This window comes from Hyaena hyaena, unplaced genomic scaffold, assembly GCF_003009895.1.
Source record: "Hyaena hyaena isolate Hyena2069 unplaced genomic scaffold, ASM300989v1 scaffold_312, whole genome shotgun sequence".
NCBI lineage: Eukaryota > Metazoa > Chordata > Mammalia > Carnivora > Hyaenidae > Hyaena > Hyaena hyaena.
In genome coordinates, this window is record NW_024080943.1 from 544,123 (window position 1) to 563,324 (window position 19,202).

Consider the following 19,202-nt stretch of genomic DNA (forward strand, 5'->3'; position numbering starts at 1 on the left):
GTGACTCCCTCTCTCTCTGACCCTCCCCTGCTCACGCTGTCTCTCTCTCTCTCCTAGAAATAAATAAAACATTAAAAAAAAAAAAAACTTTAAAAAAAAAATGTCTCAACTGTAATGTAAAGACGTTAAAGAAAAATGAGTTGTAAACGAATATGTGTACTTCAGATTGTCAATGTTTGGGCATATAAACACTAGAAGAATATCAGTTTGTTAATATCTTGAGCATACATACAGAGCACCTCTTTATATTTGACATTTTGAAACACAGGCTAAATAGGTACGTAGGATCCCCATGAAGGGGACAGTCTTGTGCAGAGTTCAGGGTCTGTGAAATTCTGTCTCATTTGGGAGCAAGCCCCCTTGGTGATGTTAATTGTTGCACTGTGTTTTGTATATCTGGGGGGCTGGGGGAGAGAAGGAAATCCAGGGAGTGTGCAAGAGCAAAAAGGTTTATTGTAGCAAAGCTGGGCCGGGCCAGCGGGTTGCAAAATGGGATGCGTGTGATGAATCACTGAAGTGCCAGAGGGAAATTACATTTGTCATATCTTTAGTATCTTTGAAATTTTTCCTTCTTGGGAATATGTTCTATAATTATGTAAATATACATACTTTACTTTCACATTATTTGCTGCTGGGGTGCCTGAAGAAAGTTGAGAGATTATTGGTCTAGACCACTAACCCCAGGTTTTCTCAGGCTGGGTCAGCAAAGTCAGCCCTAGATTTTCCTTCCTTCTCTAGCTTTGTGAAAACAAGAGAGAGCTTCCCAGGAGATAAGCAGATAGCATGCTTTTTCTCAGTAGGGCTTGATCAGTCAGTGACTTGACGAGAATTGCTCCCTGGGGGTGGTGTGGCAATGCTTTCATCCCGAGTCCTTGGCTGGCGGGGGAAAGATATGGTCTGGAGCAATAGTTTCCAACCAGGGGTGATTTTTGTCTCCACACTCTGCCCTGGCCCCAGGGGAATTTGGCCCTGTCTGGAGACATTTTTGGTTGTTGTCAGGAGAGGGTAGGCGCAACTGGCATCCAGTAGGTTGAGACCAAGGATGCTTCTCAGTGACCTGTGAGCTTCCTTTAGCTAATAATTTCCACTTTGAGTTTGCTTTCCAGATAGTCAGTGTGGAAAATGTCAATTCAGTTTAGGCATTTTGGAACGTTGTACTTAAAAACAAGCTTGAAATCCTACATAGACAGTAAGTTTTATATTATCTTAACATAAATTTATATTTAAATGCCTCATAGATTTATTTATTTTTCTTCACAGTACTTTGGGTAAAAGTCTTTGGGGATATATTCATAGATTTTTTTTTTCTTTTATGTAGTTTGAAGTCCTGAAGAAATACCTTGATGGCGGTGGTGATATCCTTGTGATGCTAGGAGAGGGTGGGGAATCCAGATTTGACACCAATATAAACTTTCTCCTGGAAGAATATGGAATCATGGTTAATAACGGTAATTATTACTATTTTAGTAGAGGCAGCCGTTTCCTATTTATCATGCATATTGTAGTCCTCTGGACCTAATAGTACAATGGAAAGAGCCCTGGGCTGAGGGCGCATGGTCCAGCATTCAGATCTCAGTGGTCATCTGAGCCTTCTGGGGCTAGGTTTTTCCCATTTATAAAATGGGAGGAATTGGAATGGAATTCCAGGGTTTCTTACTAGTTAAGTTTGTGTTCGTCTATAATATGAAACCTATTTCTAATTAAGATGCAATTTCCTCTCTTTTCCTCTTAAAGATGCTGTGGTTAGAAATGTATATTATAAGTATTTCCATCCTAAAGAAGCTCTAGTTTCCAATGGAGTCCTGAATAGGTAAGCATGTTGAAAGCAGAAATGTTTTTGCAAATGATTACTATCTTTTCTCCTCCTTTTCACACTTTCTTTTCACTGGCCCTTCTTTCTTTCTTGCCTTTTGTTTTATTTTAATATATTATAATTTATTTTATTACTTCTCATTCCTCAAATTATATTCCTGCCATCTTTTGAAAGCTTATTCCACATTCACTTTTTTGTCAGTTAGAATGTACTCAGCTACAAGCACAGAAATCCCTATTTAAACGGGATTAAACAATAAAGAGACTTTATTGATTCATGTAATTGAAAAGCCCAGAAATAGGGCAGGCTTTGGCTGTGGACTGAAAATTCATGATCCACTGCTCTGCACTTCTCCGGGCCCTGCTCTCCTGTGTGCGTGGGCTGAATAGTTTTAGCAGTTCCCAAATGTATATCCACATGCCACATCATCTATGGCAAGAGAGCCTGCCTTGGTCACAGCGTTCCCAGCAAGAGTAGTCCCGCAGTTGGCTCTGTTGGAGCTGGCCTAGGCCACATGCCCATCCTCAACTGGTCACTGTGGCAGAGGACATAGAATGCCCTGATGGTGTAGTGAGGTCATTTCTCTACACCTGGAGCCTGGGATGAAGTTAATTTTTTCCTGATCTACTGGATCTTAAAGAATAAATTAGGAGCTTTGGAGAAGTGGGAAATGAATGGAAGAGAGGAGCAACATCAGGTGCCCTCTGTGAGCTTTTCCCTACATTCAAAATTTTTCATTCCATACTTGAATTCTGTATATGCCAGCACTCCGCTGGGTCTGATGATACAGAGTCCATAATATAAGACTAGAAAGTGGGTCTAGTCTAGAATGTGGTCTAGTATATTGATCCTTCCCTCAGGACTCAGGAAAGAAGAACTGATCCTCATATTTTAATGTTAACTTTTGCAGGCTGCACAAAGCAGTGCGGATGTATAGATGTACCTTTATATAAGTTTTAAGAATTATATTTTGAACAAGTCTGCAAAATCCTTGCAGTTCGTTCATACTATTAATGAATGGAGTATGAAATTCCTAATTTTTTTTTGTTTACTAGATCTAAATTTTTTTTTTCTACCAGGGAAATTAGCCGAGCTGCAGGGAAGGCCGTGCCTGGAATCATCGATGAGGAGAGCAGTGGAAACAATGCCCAGTGAGTATGTTTCTGAGGCTACCTAAAGAGGATGTATTTGTCATTTTAAAGAGCTTTCTTTTTCAAAGTGAAGAGTTTTCATTTCTGATTACAAAAGTCATTCTCACCCAAAACACCAATTTGAACAGTTCAAAGAAGAAAATGATCCTGCACTGTAAATGTATGCTCCTTTCCCCAAAGATAATTATTCTTAATACTCATGTATTTAGATTTCTAGAATTTTTTTCATATGTAAAACTATAGATAGGTACCATATCCTTTTAATGACTAGATTAAATTGGAATTATCCTATTTTATCTAACCAGTCTCCTATTATTGAACATTTAGGTCATTTATGATATTTTCCTTTATGTATTTATTTATTTTAAAGTTTTTACTCAATCTCTACACTCAATGTGGGGCTTGAACTCACGACCCTAAAATCAGGAGTTGCATGCTCTTTCGACTGAGCCAGCCAGGAGCCCTCGTGATATTTTGCTTTAACAGTTAAACCAAATGCTTATTGTGTACTTACTATGTGACAGGAATTTTTACCTCATTCCAATCATCACAACAACACACTAAGGTTATAGACAAGATACCAGAGAGGTTAATTGCCCAAGCTCACTTGACTAATAAGTGTCAGAACATAGTTTTAAACCTAGGCATTCTGCTCCATGGCCTGTACTCTTAACTTCTCCATAGTGTTATTATAAATAAAATTTTATACTTGTTACTATAAATGAAGCACATAGTGAATGTCTTTGTTATGTACAATTTTTGTGCACTTATACTGATATTTTAGTAAGGCTAGATTTTTAGCATTGGAATCTCTGGTCAAGGGTTTTCCAGCTGGTGGATTGCCAAATGGGATACGTCGCTAAATTGCCCACCAGGTAGTTTATAGTACCTACTGTCCATATGAACTTGCTCCCTTTGCCTCTCTTGCCAGCTCGGAGTATTCTAGTGAAAGTGATCTCTTAATATGCATTTCTTTGATTATTACTGAGTAGGATGACCTTTAAAATCTATTGGCTGATTGTATTTCTTCTGTGAATTTCCTCTTCACTGCTTTTTGCCCATTTTTATTTTGATGGTTTGTCTTTCCTTATTCATTTATAAGACCTCCATGTGTTGAGATATTTTTTCCGGTTTACCTTTCTACTTTGAGGTATTTCACCCCATAGGAGTTGAACCTTTTATGTACTTAAAGCATATTATAAAACTCTAGTAATTAAAATAATGTGGTACTAACACAAATAGTGAAAAATAAATTAGAATCAGACTAAATATATATGAAAGGTGGGGATTTATTAGTTTATAGTAAAAGTGACATTATAAACTATTGGAGAATGGATAGCATAATTGTGGGTAACCACTTGGAAAAAAATTTCTGTTTTCACAGCATACTCCTAATATATATTTCAGAAAGATTAAAATTTTAAATGTTAAAAAAATAAAAGCATAACCATAAAAGTACTAAAAAAAGTATGGGTGAATATAATCTTAAGAGTAGGGAACATCTTTCTTAGGATAAAACCAAGGTAAAGTTGTAAAGGGCAAAAATGTATGGCAACATGTATTATAGAGTTAACATTTTTGATATTCAAGAATCATCTAATTTTTTTAAATTTACATCCATGTTAGTTAAAATATAGCGCAGTAACTTCAGGAGTAGAATCCAGTGATTCATCATCTACATACAACACCCAGTGCTCATTCCCAACAAGTATCCTCCTTAATGCCTTTTGCACATTTAGCCCATCCCCCCACCCAATCCCCCTTCAACAACCCTGTTTGTTATCTGTATTTAGGAGTCTCTTATGTTTTGTCCCCATCCCTGTTTTTATATTTTTGCTTCCCTTCCTTTATGTTCATCTGTTTAGTATCTTAAACTCTGCATATGAGTGAAGTCATATGATATTTCTTTCTCTGACTAATTTCACTTAGCATAATACACTCTAGTTCCATCCATGTTGTTACAAATGGCAAAATTTCATTCTTTTTGATTGTCGAGTAGTATTCCATTGTATGTATATACTACATCTCTTTAAAAAAAATTTTTTTAGGGGCGCCTGGGTGGCTTAGTCGGTTAAGCGTCCGACTTTCGCTTAGGTCATGATCTCGCGGTTCGTGGGTTCGAGCCCCGCGTCGGGCTCTGTGCTGACTGCCAGCTCAGAGCCTGGAGCCTGTTTCAGTCTGTGACTCCCTCTCTCTCTGACCCTCCCCTGCTCACGCTGTCTCTCTCTCTGCTAGAAATAAAATAAAACATTTAAAAAAAAAAAAATATATTTAAAAAAAAAAAAATTTTTTTTACCATTTATTTATTTTTTGAGAGAAAGAGAGAGACAGAGCATGAGTGGGGAAGGGGCAGAGAGAGAGATACACACAGAATCCGAAGCAGGCTCTAGGCTCTGAACTCTCAGCACGGAGCCCGACGTGAGGCTTAAACCCATGAGCTATGAGATCATGACCTGAGCCGAAGTTGGATGTTCAACCTACTGAGCCACTCAGGTGCCCCTATACCACATCTTCTTTGTGCATTTATCAGCTTACAGACATTTGAGTTCTTTCCGTACTTTGGCTATTGTTGATAGTTCTGCTATAAACATTGTGGTGCATGTGCCCCTTCAAAACAGCACCCCTGTATCCTTTGGATAAATACCTAGTAGTGCACTTGCTGGGTTGTAGACTAATTCTATTTTTAGTCTTTTGAGGAGCCTCCATACTGGTTTTCCAGAGTGGCTGCACCAGTTTGCATTCCCACTAGCAGTGCAGATGGGTTCCTCTTTCTCAACATCCTCACAGCATCTTTTGTTGCCTGAGTTGTTAATATTAGCCGTTCTGACAGGTGTGAGGTGGTATCTCATCATGGTTTTGATTTGTATTTCTCTGATGAGTGATGTTAAGCATCTTTTCATGTGTCTGTTAGCCATCTGGATGTCTTCTTTGGAAAGATGTCTATTCATGTCTTTTGCCCATTTCTTCACTGGATCATTTGTTTTTTGGGTGTTGAGTTTATAGATTTTGGATACTAACCCTTTATCAGATAAGTCGTTTGTAAATATCTTCTCCCATTCCATCAGCTGCATTATAGTTTTGCTGATTGTTTCCTTCGCTGTGCAGAAGCTTTTTATCTTGATGAGGTCCCAGTAGTTCATTTTTGCCTTTGTTTCCCTTGTCTCTGGAGACATGTCGAGTAAGAAGTTGTTGCAGCCAAGGTTAAAGAGGCTGTTGTCTGCCTTCTCCTCCAGGATTTTGATGGCTTCCTATCTTACATTTAGGTCTTTCATCCATTTTGAGTTTATTTTTATGTATGGTGTAAAAAATAGTCCAGGTTCATTCTTTTGCTGCATGTCACTGTCCAGTTTTCCCAGCACCATTTACTGAAGAGACTGTTTTTATTCCATTGGATATTCATTCCTGTTTTGTGAAAGATTAGTTGGCCATACATTTGTAGGTCTATTTCTGGGTTCTCTGTTTTGTTCCATTGATTGATGTGTCTGTTTTTGTGTCGGTACCATACTGTCTGGATGATTACAGCTTTGTAATACAGCTTGAAGTCCAGCTTTGCTTTTCTTTTTCAGCATTGCTTTGGTTATTCAGGGTCTTTCTGGTTCCATACAAATTTTAGGATTGTTTGTTCTACCTCTGTGAAGAATGCTGGTATTATTCTGACAGGGCTTGCATTGAATATGTAGATTGTTTTGGGTAGTATCAACCAATTCTTTTTTTATTAAGTTTTAATTTTAATTCTAATAAACTTAACATACAGTGCTATCTTAGTTTTAGGTGTACAATATAATGATTCAACAATTCTATACATTCCTCAGTGCTTATCATGGTAAGTGTCCTCTGTATTATTTATTTATTTTAAGTATTTATTTATTTTTGAGAGAGAGTACGAGTGGGAGAAGGAGCAGAGAAAGAGAGAGAGAGAGAGAGAGAGAGCGTCCCAAGCAGGCTCTGTGCTATCAGCGCAGAGCCTGATGTGGGACTTGATCTCACGAACCATGAGATCATGACCTGAACTAAAATCAAGAGTCAGTCACCTAAGTGACTGAGCTACCTAGGCGCCCCCATAAGTGTCCTCTTTAATCCCCATCACCTATTTCACCCATTCTCCCCACCCATCATAATCTAATTTTTTAATATTTTATTTATTTTTAGAGAGAGCGTGAGTAGGGGAGGGGCTGAGAGTGATAGAGGAGAGAAGATATGTAGTGGGCTCTGCGCTGACAGGCTAATAGCAGCGAGCCCGATATGGGGCTGGAACTCACAAACTGAGATCATGACCTGAGCTAAAGTCAGATGCTCAGCCGACTGAGCCACCCAGGCGCCCTAATCATAATCTAATTCTTTTTTTTTTTTAACAAATAGTTTATTGTCAAGTTGGTTTCCATATAACACCCAGTGCTCATCCCCACAAGTGCCCTCCATGCCCATCTCCCCCCTCCCCCTCCACAGCCATGAGTCCTCAGTTTGTTCTCAGCATTCAAGAGTCTCTCATGGCTTGCCTCTCTCCCTTACCCCAGTCATTTCCCCCCTTCTTCTCCCCCATGGTCCTCTGTTAAGTTCCTCCTAATCCTCCTATACATGCAAACGTATAGGATATTTGTCCTTCTCTGCCTGACTTCTCAGCATAACACCCTCAAGTTCCATCCACATTGCTACACATGGCCAGATTTCATTCTTTCTCATTGCCATGTAGTATTCCGTTGTATAGATAAACCACATCTTCTTGATCCATTTGTCCATTGATGGACACTTAGGCTCTTTTCATGTTTTGGCTATTGTTGAGAGTGCTGCTATGAACATTGGGGTACATGTGCTCCTGTGCATCAGCATTTCTATATCCCTTGGGTAAATTCCTAGCAGTGCTATTGCTGGGTCATAGGGGAGTTCTATTGATAATTTTTTGAGGAACCTACACACTATTTTCCAAAGAGGCTGTACCAGTTTACATTACCACCAACAGTGTAGGAGGGTGCTTGTTTCTCCACATCCTCGCCAGCATCTAGAGTTCTCTGATTTGCTCATTTTAGCCACTCGGACTGGTGTGAGGTGGTATCTCAGTGTGGTTTGGGTCATAGGGGAGTTCTATTGTTAATTTTTTGAGGAACCTCCACACTGTTTTCCAGAGGGGCTGTACCAGTTTACATTACCACCCACAGTGTAGGAGGATGCTTGTTTCTCCACATCCTCGCCAGCATCTAGAGTTCTCTGATTTGCTCATTTTATCTTTTCTTTTTTTTTTTTTTTTTTTTTTAAATATTTTTATTTTATTTCTGAGAGAGAGAGAGACAGCGTGAGCAGGGGAGGGTCAGAGAGAGAGGGAGACACAGACTCCGAAATAGGCTCCAGGCTCTGAGCTGGCAGTCAGCACAGAGCCCGACACGGGGCTCGAACCCACGAACCGCGAGATCATGACCTAAGTGAAAGTCGGACGCTTAACCGACTAAGCCACCCAGGCGCCCCAAGATTTGCTCATTTTAGCCACTCAGACTGGTGTGAGGTGGTATCTCAGTGTGGTTTTGATTTGTATTTCCCTGATGAGGAGGGATGCTGAGCATCGTTTCATGTGTCTGTTGGCCATCTGGATGTCCTCTTTGGAGAAGTGTCTGTTCATATCTTCTGCCCATTTCTTTACTGAGTTGTTTGTTTTTCGGGTGTGGAGTTTGGTGAGTTCCTTATAGAGTTTGTATATTAACCCTTTATCTGATATGTCATTTGCAACTATCTTTTCCCATTCCGTTGGTTACCTATTAGTTTTGTGGATTGTTTCCTTTGCCGTGCAGAAGCTTTTAATCTTGATGAGGTCCCAACAGTTTATTTTTACTCTTGATTCCCTTGTTTTTGGGGATGTGTCAAGTAGGAAGTTGCTGCGGTGGAGGTCAAGGAGGTTGTTTCCTGCTTTCTCCTCTAGGGTGTTGATGGTTTCCTGTCTCACGTTCAGGTCCTTTATCCATTTTGAGTTTATTTTTGTGTATGGTGTGAGAAAATGATCTAGTTTCATTCTTCTGCATGTTGCTGTCCAGTTCTCCCAACACCATCTGTTAAAAAGGCTGTCTTTTTTCCATTGGATATTCTTTCCTGCTTTGCCGAAGATTAGTTGGCTGTATACCTCTGAGTCCAGCTCTGAGTTCTCAATTCTATTCCATTGGTCTGTGTGTCTGTTTTTGTGCCAATACCATACTGTCTTGATGATGACAGCTTTGTAGTAGAGGCTAAAGTCTGGGATGGTGATCCCTCCCGTTTTGGTTTTATTTTTCAGTATTACTTTGGCTATTCGGGTCTTTTGTGGTTCCATACAAATTTTTGGATAGTTTGTTCTAGTTTTGAGAAGTATGCTGGTGCAATTTTGATTGGGATTGCATTGAATGTGTAGATTGCTTTGGGTAGTAATGACATTTTAACTATATTTATTCTTCCTATCCATGAGCATGGAATGTTTTTCCATTTCTTTGTGTCTTCTTCAATTTCCTTCATAAGTTTTCTATAGTTTTCATCATACAGATCTCTTGTATCCTTGGTTAGGTTTATTCCTAGGTATTTTAGATCATAATCTAATTCTTAAGCTTTGTGTCAGTTTGTCTAGTTGGTGTAGGTAAAAGTACTTGGACTTGGAGGTGGAAGTTTTTATTTTCATGACTTACTTGCCAGGTGATCCAGGCAAGTTATTCTTAGCTTCTGTTTCCGTGTCTGTATAACGGAGACAACATGACTCTTAAAAGTTGTTGGGAAAATCCAGTGAAGCCATACATGTAGAAGTGCTTTGTAAGGTACATGGCATAGTACCTTACCTGTTGTTACATTATTATATCCTCAGCAGTTGTGAAGGGCAGAGGGCTGGTTGGTTGTTTCCTGGGTCATTCTGGAAGCAGCAGTTTCTGGGTAGGCTTTGAAATGTGGAGAACTAGTTGTGCTTTATGTTTTGAAATATCTTGGCCTATTGGAATCTCAGGTTCTTATTTTGCCCATTTTCTGTTCTGTCTCTTTTCCCTTCTCTCACTCAACCATAGCCACACTGACTTTATTTCAATTTCTTAAATACACTAAGCTCATTCCCACCTTAGGACCTCTGCATATAAGGCCCTAAAACATTACATTTAATAGTTGGGAATACATTTTCCCAGCTCTTCACTCAGTCAGTCTTACTCATGTGTGGTTTGGAAAAGTCCTGTTTTTGTTTTTTGTGTGGGTGTATAGCCTTATGCTCAAAGTCTTAGCAAAATGTCAGTCTGATTGATTTCTTAGTATTAATTAAAGAAATAGAGGAGTATAAATAATAGCTGACAGTTTTCATCATACAACTCAAGTGTCCATTCTCCCTCCTTTTGAATCATCTACTTAGAGTGCATTTGGGGAAAGTGTGAGGCAAGGATGTGCACCAACATCCATGTAACTATTTCCCCCACGTCCCTTTTCTTCCTCCATGGCAACTACTCATTTATTTCTGCTTCTGGCCTAGGACCCATGGCCTGTGGTCCCCTTCCCTGGGGTACTGCTTGGGTAGGGATGAAAACGGGAGAATGGAGAATGTGGGGCAGGTGCCACTCACCCACAGTATGACACAGAAGTCAGAGGGGTAGGTGAGATTTGACTGAAGGGAGGGGGAAACTTAACACTGGAAGGAAATCATTTTGAACTTTAGCTGAAAAGAATTTCTCATGGTCTGAGAGAAAGGAAAATTGACGTTATCTTTACAAGGTGCTCTTCGTTGGTGCTTCCCCTCCCCCAGTTTCTAACTTTATGCTTTGCTGTAAGATTCCTGTTACTCTCTATTCTGAGAGCACTTCAAATAAGCACCTTTGCAGAGCTCCATCTTGCTTTCAATAAAACCTGAGCCCCTCCTGCAGGGGTTGGCCATACCCCAGGGTCTGCATCCCACCCTTGTTTCCCCCACCATCCTACACCCTTTCCAGGAGTACATTGCCCCATGTCAGGCTGACTCACTCTAGATACTCTTAAGTCTTTGTTAGGACACAGTAGGGGAAGGACTCCAAGGCAGGTCTGTGTGGCAGGTCTGTATTCACATAAGTACTCACCAGCCTTCTAATGACAGCCGTTCATTCCTGGAGATAACACCAGTCAGATCTCTAAGGAAGAGAACAATGCTTACCTGGAAGACACTGTCATACAGACCTGGCTCATTTATATAGCTCAAGTTCAGCTCTTAGATGAGGCCGCTCTTCTTCCTCCTCTTCCATAGGGGCTTTTTTAGTTCTTCCAGTTACAGTCATTTACACATACAGTTATAAGTTGTTAATTTACATTGATAGATTTTTAAATGCTTTATTAAACTAGTAGCTAGTATTATACCAGTTTTTGAGTTAATAAACCAAAGCTTAGAGAAAATTTGGTGTGTTTTTTTGTTTGTTTGTTTTATTTATTCCTAGGAGAGAGAGAGACAGCGTGAGCAGGGGAGGGTCAGAGACAGAGGGAGTCACAGACCAAAACAGGCTCCAGGCTCTGAGCTGGCAGCCAGCACAGAGCCCAACGCGGGGCCCGAACCCACAAACTGCGAGATCATGACCTAAGCAAAAGTCAGGTGCTTAACCGACTAAGCCACCCAGGCGCCCCTGGTGTGTTTTTTAAAAAATTTTGTTTGATCTTGAATTGTTCAAGAAGCACTGAGATTATCTTCAAATTTTTGTATTCATTTTTTTAAAAAAATTTGATTGTTTCTTTAATTTCTTACAGGGCTCTCACCTTTGTCTATCCTTTTGGGGCCACATTGAGTGTCATGAAACCAGCAGTGGCTGTTCTGTCCACAGGCTCTGTCTGTTTCCCGCTGAACAGACCCATTCTGGCTTTCTATCACTCAAAGGTACAGCTTTTCTTAGATATGGATGAATATGTTATTTTTATTATTGAAATAATAAAAAACTATTTCCAGAGGGGTTTCCAAAGGAGTTTTATATGTTTATTTTTATTATTGAGATAATAAAAACTACTATTTTCTGAGAGATTTCATATATTTTCTCGTTGGTCTTTACAACAGCCCTATGAGGTAGTATTTCAATTAACAATATATACTTTATTTGTGAGGAAACAGCAGATCGTCCAGTAATCAGTTGGGTCAAGACCTAAACTGCTATTCCACAACTGTTCCACTGTAGCAAGGGGCCATCGATATTATAACTGTGTGTGACTGTAGCCTGTCACTCTGAGTTTAAGAGGACCCATTTAGGGAAAGGTTGAGTTAACAAACTATATCAAAATGCACAGAATTGTGCTGCCTTTATTTTAGTTTTCCCAGGGCAACATATCAGAAGACTAATTGCTCACTTCTCATCCTGGAGACTCCACAAAATGTGGGAACAAGTAGTCCCAGAGGACACAGCCCCTCTCATTGTGACCCCATTTATCCACTGCCTTTAAAAGTGTTTTTTTAATGTTTATTTTTGAGAGACTGAGCACGAGTGGGGGAGGGGCAGAGAGAGAAGAAGACACAGAATCTGAAGCAGCCTCCAGGCTCTGAGCTGTCAGCACTACTTGAACCCACAAGAAGTGAGATCACGACCTGAGCCAAAGTCGGACGCTTAACCAACTCAGCCACCCAGGTGCCCCACCACTGCCTTTTTTAATTCATGTTTTGCTGAATTCACCTTTATTTGTCTACCAAGACCTAGAATTCACCAGCTGACCTCCCAGTTTTTCTCTAGTTCCTCATATCCTATTTTTCTTTGTGAGATTTAGGTATTATTTTTCCTTCCCATATTTAAAAGCTCTGACATAATTTTATTAGAAAGTAAGTAAATATGCTGTGTTTGAAAGATAATATTGAGGGGCACCTGGGTGGCTCAGTCGGTTAAGCGTCCGACTTCGGCTCAGGTCATAATCTCACAGTTCGTAGGTTCGAGCCCCTCGTTGGGCTTGTGCTGACAACCAACTCAGAGCCTGGAGCCTGTTTCCGATTCTGTGTCTCCCTCTCTCTCTGACCCTTCCTGCTCACGCTGTCTCTCTGTCTCTTAGAAATAAATAAAACATTAAAAGAAATTTGAAAAAAAGAAATGATATTTAGACAAAATTCAAAATAATTTTTCTGGTTGTTAGTCTCTTCCAAACAACTAGAAATATTTCTTTAAAATTAGAGTAAAGAATTAAATGATTCAAGATGTGGAAATAATTGGTTTACATAAACTGTCAGTTATTAGGCACAAAAGTAATGAGACACTATATTAAGGGGCCTTTGATAGTTTAATACTAGAATTATAATTATTTTTATTTTTTAACTGTATACAGAGATTTTATCTGTCTTAATTGGTAGATTTTTATGAAGCATCTATTAGGTACAGAGTTCTGTGCTAACTGTGATGATTCTTCTGGAACTCAGAGTATCATCTGCCCATTGCCTAATTATTTAAAGCCTATTTACATAACAGGTGTTTAGTTCTGCCTTAAAAACACAATCTTTCAGAGAAGATGTTGCTTATCACTTTTAAGTTTGTGAGATAAACCAGTTTTTGGTTGGGGCGTTCTGCCTCCTTGCCCAGGGCCATTGCCTTCTTGAGCTTGTCATGATCCTTTCTAGGTCTTTGGTTTACTAGGATAGACTCACTGATAATCAGAAGAACAAATCAGTCCTTGGGTAGATATACTCTTATTTAATTGGAACAAATTATAGACCATAAGCTGGAAAAGGAAGCGGAAGACAGCCGTAGGATCTCCATCGAATAGAATAAAAGGATTAAAGGAAGATCTATAGTCTATTTGAAATAAATGAGGTAGGGAAAAAAATGATATTAAAGGAAAAATCTAGGCCTAACTGTAGGTAATAGTGAGAAGGAAGTCCTTTCCTCTTCCTGTATTTACTTACATATATCAGTTCAAATTGCAACACAGTTCCCTCAGTGCTCCCCCATTCTTTCTGTGGAATTCCACCAAATTCACTTCCTGTTCTCTGTAACTGATATGTTTTCAATGATTGTGTTATGGTAATAGTGTTATTTTTCATTTGAAGCATTTACTTTTAACGTGGTACAAGTCACAGTTCGTTTTGCAAATTTTGTTTCATTTATAGAATTTGTGTATTTGTGTATCTTGAGAGTCATTCTTTCGTAGTACCTTACAGCTGTGCCTGTTCCCTGATGCTGCTAGAAAACCTGGGTTCGTTTTGTAGTTTGAACGTTGCACTGTTTTTCCCATTACAAGAGTAATTTATGGAGCGTCTGGGTGGCTCAGTCAGTTAAGCATCCTACTTCGGCTCAGGTCATGATCTCCCGGTTCGTGGATTCAAGCACCACATAGGGCTCTGTGCTGACAGCTCAGAGCCTGGAGCCTGCTTAAGATTCTGTGTCTCCCTCTCTCTCTGACCTTCCCCTGCTCACACTCTGTTTCTTTCTCTCAGAAATAAATAAAAACACATTAAAAAAAAGTAATTTATGCTCATTGTAGAAAAATTGAAAGATACAGAAAGAAAAAATGAAAGACATGAAAGAAAAGAATAAATGCCTCTCACAAAACTGACATTTTGATTATTTTTTCTCACTTTTGCTTTGGTCTGTTTGTTGATTTGCTTCATGGGTTGTATGCTAGAGGGTACAGTTTCTGGCATACTTTTTTTTTTCACCTAATGTCATGACAGAAGCCTTATTCCATGTCACTGAAAACCCTATATCACATATAACTTCATCACTGGAGGAGTTCTGTTATTCTTAACCACTTTTTCTGTGGCTGAACATTTGGATTTATTTCTCACCTTTTGTGATTATGACTGTAAAATTGTCCATAGAGTCTTATCCGCTTTATTGCATATGTTGACAGTTTCAACAGTAATGTGTGAAAGAACTTATTTCACTGAGACTTGACCACCACTGTTGATAGTCATGTTTTTCATATTTCTTAATCTGAGAGGCAAAAATACTTTGTTTTGATTTTTTAAATTACTAATTAAAGTGTTTTCTTATTAACCAATTTATTCTTTTATGAATATTTCATTCTTGTGGATTAGTTTTCTGTTTGGATCTTAAACACTGTCTTTTGGTACTCCTAAAATATCTAAATCATTACAGATTGCTTTTGGATTTTTTTTGTTTTTAAAATTTTACTCTTTATTTAGAAGTTACCTGGGAAAATAGTATAGAATCAGTTCACATTGCTTTTTTGTTAAAGTCAAATAGAAGGATATAGAAGTGCCTAAAATGAAAGCAGGTGGGAATGTAGTTGTGGTCATAGTGGATATTTCTAGACCATTAAAATTCTGATGTGAATTGTACTTAGTCTATAAGACAGTTGCTCACATGATTCTGATGATGAGTTTTAGGAGACTAGGATGCCTGTGTGCATTTTGCGATCTCTCTGACATTACTTTGTCATCCACAGAACCCAGGTGGGAAGCTGGCAGTGCTTGGCTCCTGCCACATGTTCAGTGACCAATATTTGGATAAAGAAGAAAACAGCAAAATCATGGTAAGCTTTCCTCTCTCTCATCACTTTAATGTATAATGTGTATGATTTTCATGTCATTAAAAAAAAAATACTGCTAAGTTCATCTGTTCATTTAAAACCAGCTCCTTAGGGGTGCCTGGCTGGTTCAGTCGCAAGAACATGGAACCTCCTCATCTAGGGGTTAGGAGTTCGAGCCCCACACTGGGTGTAGAGATTACTAAAAAAAATAAACAAACTAAAAAAAATAAAATAAAGGATAATGACAAAACCAGCTCTTCAGAGCCCATTATATGCCCAACACTAAGAATACAAAGTTAAGTCAAGCATAGTCCCTGCTTTGAAAAAGTTTATAGTACTTTGAGAGAGAACATGAGAGACAGACATATGTTTAGAAGGATGAGGTGAAGGGCGCCTGGGTGGCTCAGTCAGTTGAGTGTCTGACTCTTGATTTTGGCTTGGGTCATGATCCCAGGGTTGTGGAATTTAGCCCCACATTGGGCTTCCCACTGAACATAGGCTTAGGATACTTGCTCTCTCTCCCTTTGCCCCTCTCCCCTATACACAAGTGCTATCTGTCTTCCTCTCAAAAAAGAAAAAAGAAGAAGAAGGATGAGGTAAATGTTTTCAAGCATGCCAAGTTGGGATGGGAGCCAACGCTGGAGAGGTGAGGAGCAAGCTCACCTGTAAAGCCCAGGAACTTGAACTTCCTGCAGAAAGCTGTGGAGAGACCTTGTTTTGAGTGTCCAGCAGCCTTGAACATGGTCAGATCTATATTTCAGAAAGACTCCTCTGTCAGGCACATGGAAGGTGAGAGGGAGGAGGTGGAGCCAGTAATGAGGTTGGTAGAGTCTGCCAGGCAAGAAGGGACGATGACCTGAGTGAAGGTAGGGAAGGCAAGAATGAAGGGAAGGGCTGAAGGAGCGGTGTCAAGAGGGCTTATGACAGGACTGGTCACTGGTTGATGTGGGGAATGAGGTAAAGGCGTGTGTCCTTTGAAGAATGACAGACGGTGTGTGCCACAGCTGGACATTGGTGTGATTCCGGTGACTCACTTGCCAGAGGAAGAAGGTCCTCTGAACTTTTTCATTAATGGAACAAATCCCTTCAGCCTTAAGGACTGTTATTAGATTGAGAGATTGATTGAGACCTTGTTTCTGGGGAATCCACATGAAATTCTAGGGTCTCTAGACACTAGATATCTTATCTATATCTAGATATAGTCTACTTTTTTTTTTAAAGTTTATTTATTTTGAGAGAGAGAGGGAGGGAGAGAGAGAGAATGAGCAGGGAAGGGACAGAGAGAAAGGAAGGAAGAGAATCCCAAGCAGGCTCCACATCATCAGCATAGAGCCCAATGCAGAGATCATTGAGACTCCATGAGGTCCCCTGTGAGACCATGACCTGAGCCGAAATCAAGAGTCAGATGCTCAATGCACTGTGCCACCCAGGCACCCAGTATAATCTACTTTGTAAGTTCAGACGGTCATCAGCACATTTATTTATTTATTTTTTAATAATTTAAAAATTAGGGGCGCCTGGGTGGCTCAGTTGGTTAAGTGTCTGACTTAAGCTCAGGTCATGATCTCATGGTTTGTGGGTTCGAGCCCTACGTCAGGCTCTCTGCTGGCAGCTAGCTCAGAGCCTGGAGCCTGCTTTGGATTCTGTATCTCCCTCTCTCTGACCCTCCCCTGCTCACGCTGTCTCTCTCTCTCAGAAATAAATAAAACATTAAAAAAATTTTAATAAAATAAATAATTTAAAAATTATTTTTTAAAGTGACTTATTTAAATATTTTGGGGGGAGAGCTCAAGTGAGGGAGGGGAAGAGAGAGGGGGACAGAGGATCTGAAGCAGTCTCTGTGCTGACAGGCTGACAGCAGTGAGCCTGATATGGGGCTCGAATTCACACTGTGAGATCATGACCTGAGCCGAAGTCAGACACTCAACTGACTGAACCACCCAGGTGCCCCTTATTTATTTATTTTTAAATGTTTATTTATTTTTGAGAGAGAGTATGTGTGTGATGGGGGGAAAGGCAGAGAGAGAGAGGAACAGAGGATCCAAAGCAGAGATAGCGCTGATAGCAGAGAGCCTGACATGGGGCTCAAACCCACAAACTGTGAGATCATGACCTGAGCTGAAGTCGGATACTCAAGTGACTGAGCCACTCAGGCGCCCCAAGTTTTTTATTTATTTTGTTAACTAATCTCTGTACCTAACGTGGGACTCAAATGCATGGCCCCAAGATGTAGAATTGCATACTTTTCTGACTGAGCCAACCAGGCGCCCCTCTCATGGGCACATTTAAACAGGAGTTGTTTTGGGATTGATCATGAGCAAGTTTTAATACATTTTGGCCTGTGGTTAGAGGTTTAAGTGCCTTAAGATAAATGATCAGTTTCCACTTGAGGGTGTTATACTGAGAGAAATGAATCAGGCAGAGAAGGACAGATACCTTATGTTTGCACGTATAGGAGGATTAGGAGGAACTTAATGGAGGACCATTAGGGAGAAGAAGGGGAAAAATGGGGGAGAGGGAGGGAGGCAAACCATGAGAGACTCTTGAATGTTGAGAACAAACTGAGGGCTAATGGGAGCAGGGGGGAGGGGAAGGGGGATGATGGGCATGGAGGAGGGGACTTGTGGGGATGAGCACTGGGTGTTTTATGGAAACCAACTTGACAATAAACTATTTTAAAAAATGAACTCCAGGGGCGCCTGGGTGGCTTAGTCGGTTAAGCGTCCGACTTTCGCTTAGGTCATGATCTCGCGGTTCGTGGGTTCGAGCCCCGCGTCGGGCTCTGTGCTGACTGCCAGCTCAGAGCCTGGAGCCTGTTTCAGAGTCTGTGTCTCTCTCTCTCTGACCCTCCCCTGTTCATGCTGTCTCTCTCTCTCTCCTAGAAATAAATAAAACATTTAAAAAAAAAAAAAATGAACTCCATGCCATTATTCATAATAGCAAAAAAGTAGAAACAACTTAAATGTCTGTCAACTGATGATTGGATAAACACATTTTGGTTTACCTATACAGTGGAATATTATTTATTAATAGAAAGAAATGAAGCACTGAAAAAAAATGATCAGTTTCCAATAGTAAAAAATAGTAAAAATAGGAAAATTTGAATTCACATGATTTCACCAAGAGAAGGATGGCTACTCTTTTTTGAATCACTGCTGTATAGTCTCTTTCCCTTTATCAATTTTTTCTTGATTGATTTAATTATCTGGTCCTGCTTTGGTTTTCTTAAATAACCAAGTGTCATTCTGTGTTTATTTTTTAAATCCAGGATGTTGTTTTCCAGTGGCTCACAACAGAAGACATCCACCTAAACCAGATTGATGCTGAGGACCCAGAGGTAGGGGTCTGTGAATCATTAAAAACAACTTCAGACTGAATGGCACCTGGCTGGCTCGGTTGGAAGAGTCTCCAACTGTTGATCTCCAGGTTGTGAGTTTGAGCCCCATGTTTGGTGTGAACTTACTTAAAAAAAAAAAAAAACCCTTCAAAGTGTACAAATGGGTCGAGCCTGCCAGCACCACTTCTAATGGTTCCAAAGGAATATGTATCTCTTACTTTATCTGTAACACAGATGGAAAGTGGGGTGCCTGGGTGGCTCAGTTGGTTAAGCGTCCAACTTTGGCTCAGGTCATGATCTCACGGTTTGTGGGTTTAAACTCCGTGTCGGGCTGCTTCAGTTTCTGTGTCTCCCTCTCTCTCTACCTATCCCCCACTCATGCTCTGTTTCTCTGTCTCAATAATAAATAAACAGAAAAAAAATTTTTTTAAAAGACAGATGGAAAGTAGTGATGCTTTTTGGGGTGATGAAAGCCACATTATAAAAATATAATAAATCAATAAGTTATAGA

At 39.9% G+C, this 19,202-nt stretch overlaps 1 protein-coding gene across 2 annotated transcripts in view; it reads left to right on the forward strand.

The window, feature by feature from the left end:
* Positions 1–19,202, forward strand: part of IFT52 (intraflagellar transport 52) — a 40,886-nt gene that overhangs the window by 6,979 nt on the left and 14,705 nt on the right. For both annotated transcript variants that reach the window (XM_039248510.1, XM_039248511.1), the window contains 6 exons: positions 1,319–1,448; positions 1,735–1,810; positions 2,893–2,964; positions 11,647–11,773; positions 15,271–15,357; positions 18,623–18,691. In XM_039248510.1, the coding sequence (XP_039104441.1) occupies positions 1,319–1,448; positions 1,735–1,810; positions 2,893–2,964; positions 11,647–11,773; positions 15,271–15,357; positions 18,623–18,691 (561 nt within the window). The remainder of the gene's footprint in view (positions 1–1,318; positions 1,449–1,734; positions 1,811–2,892; positions 2,965–11,646; positions 11,774–15,270; positions 15,358–18,622; positions 18,692–19,202) is intronic.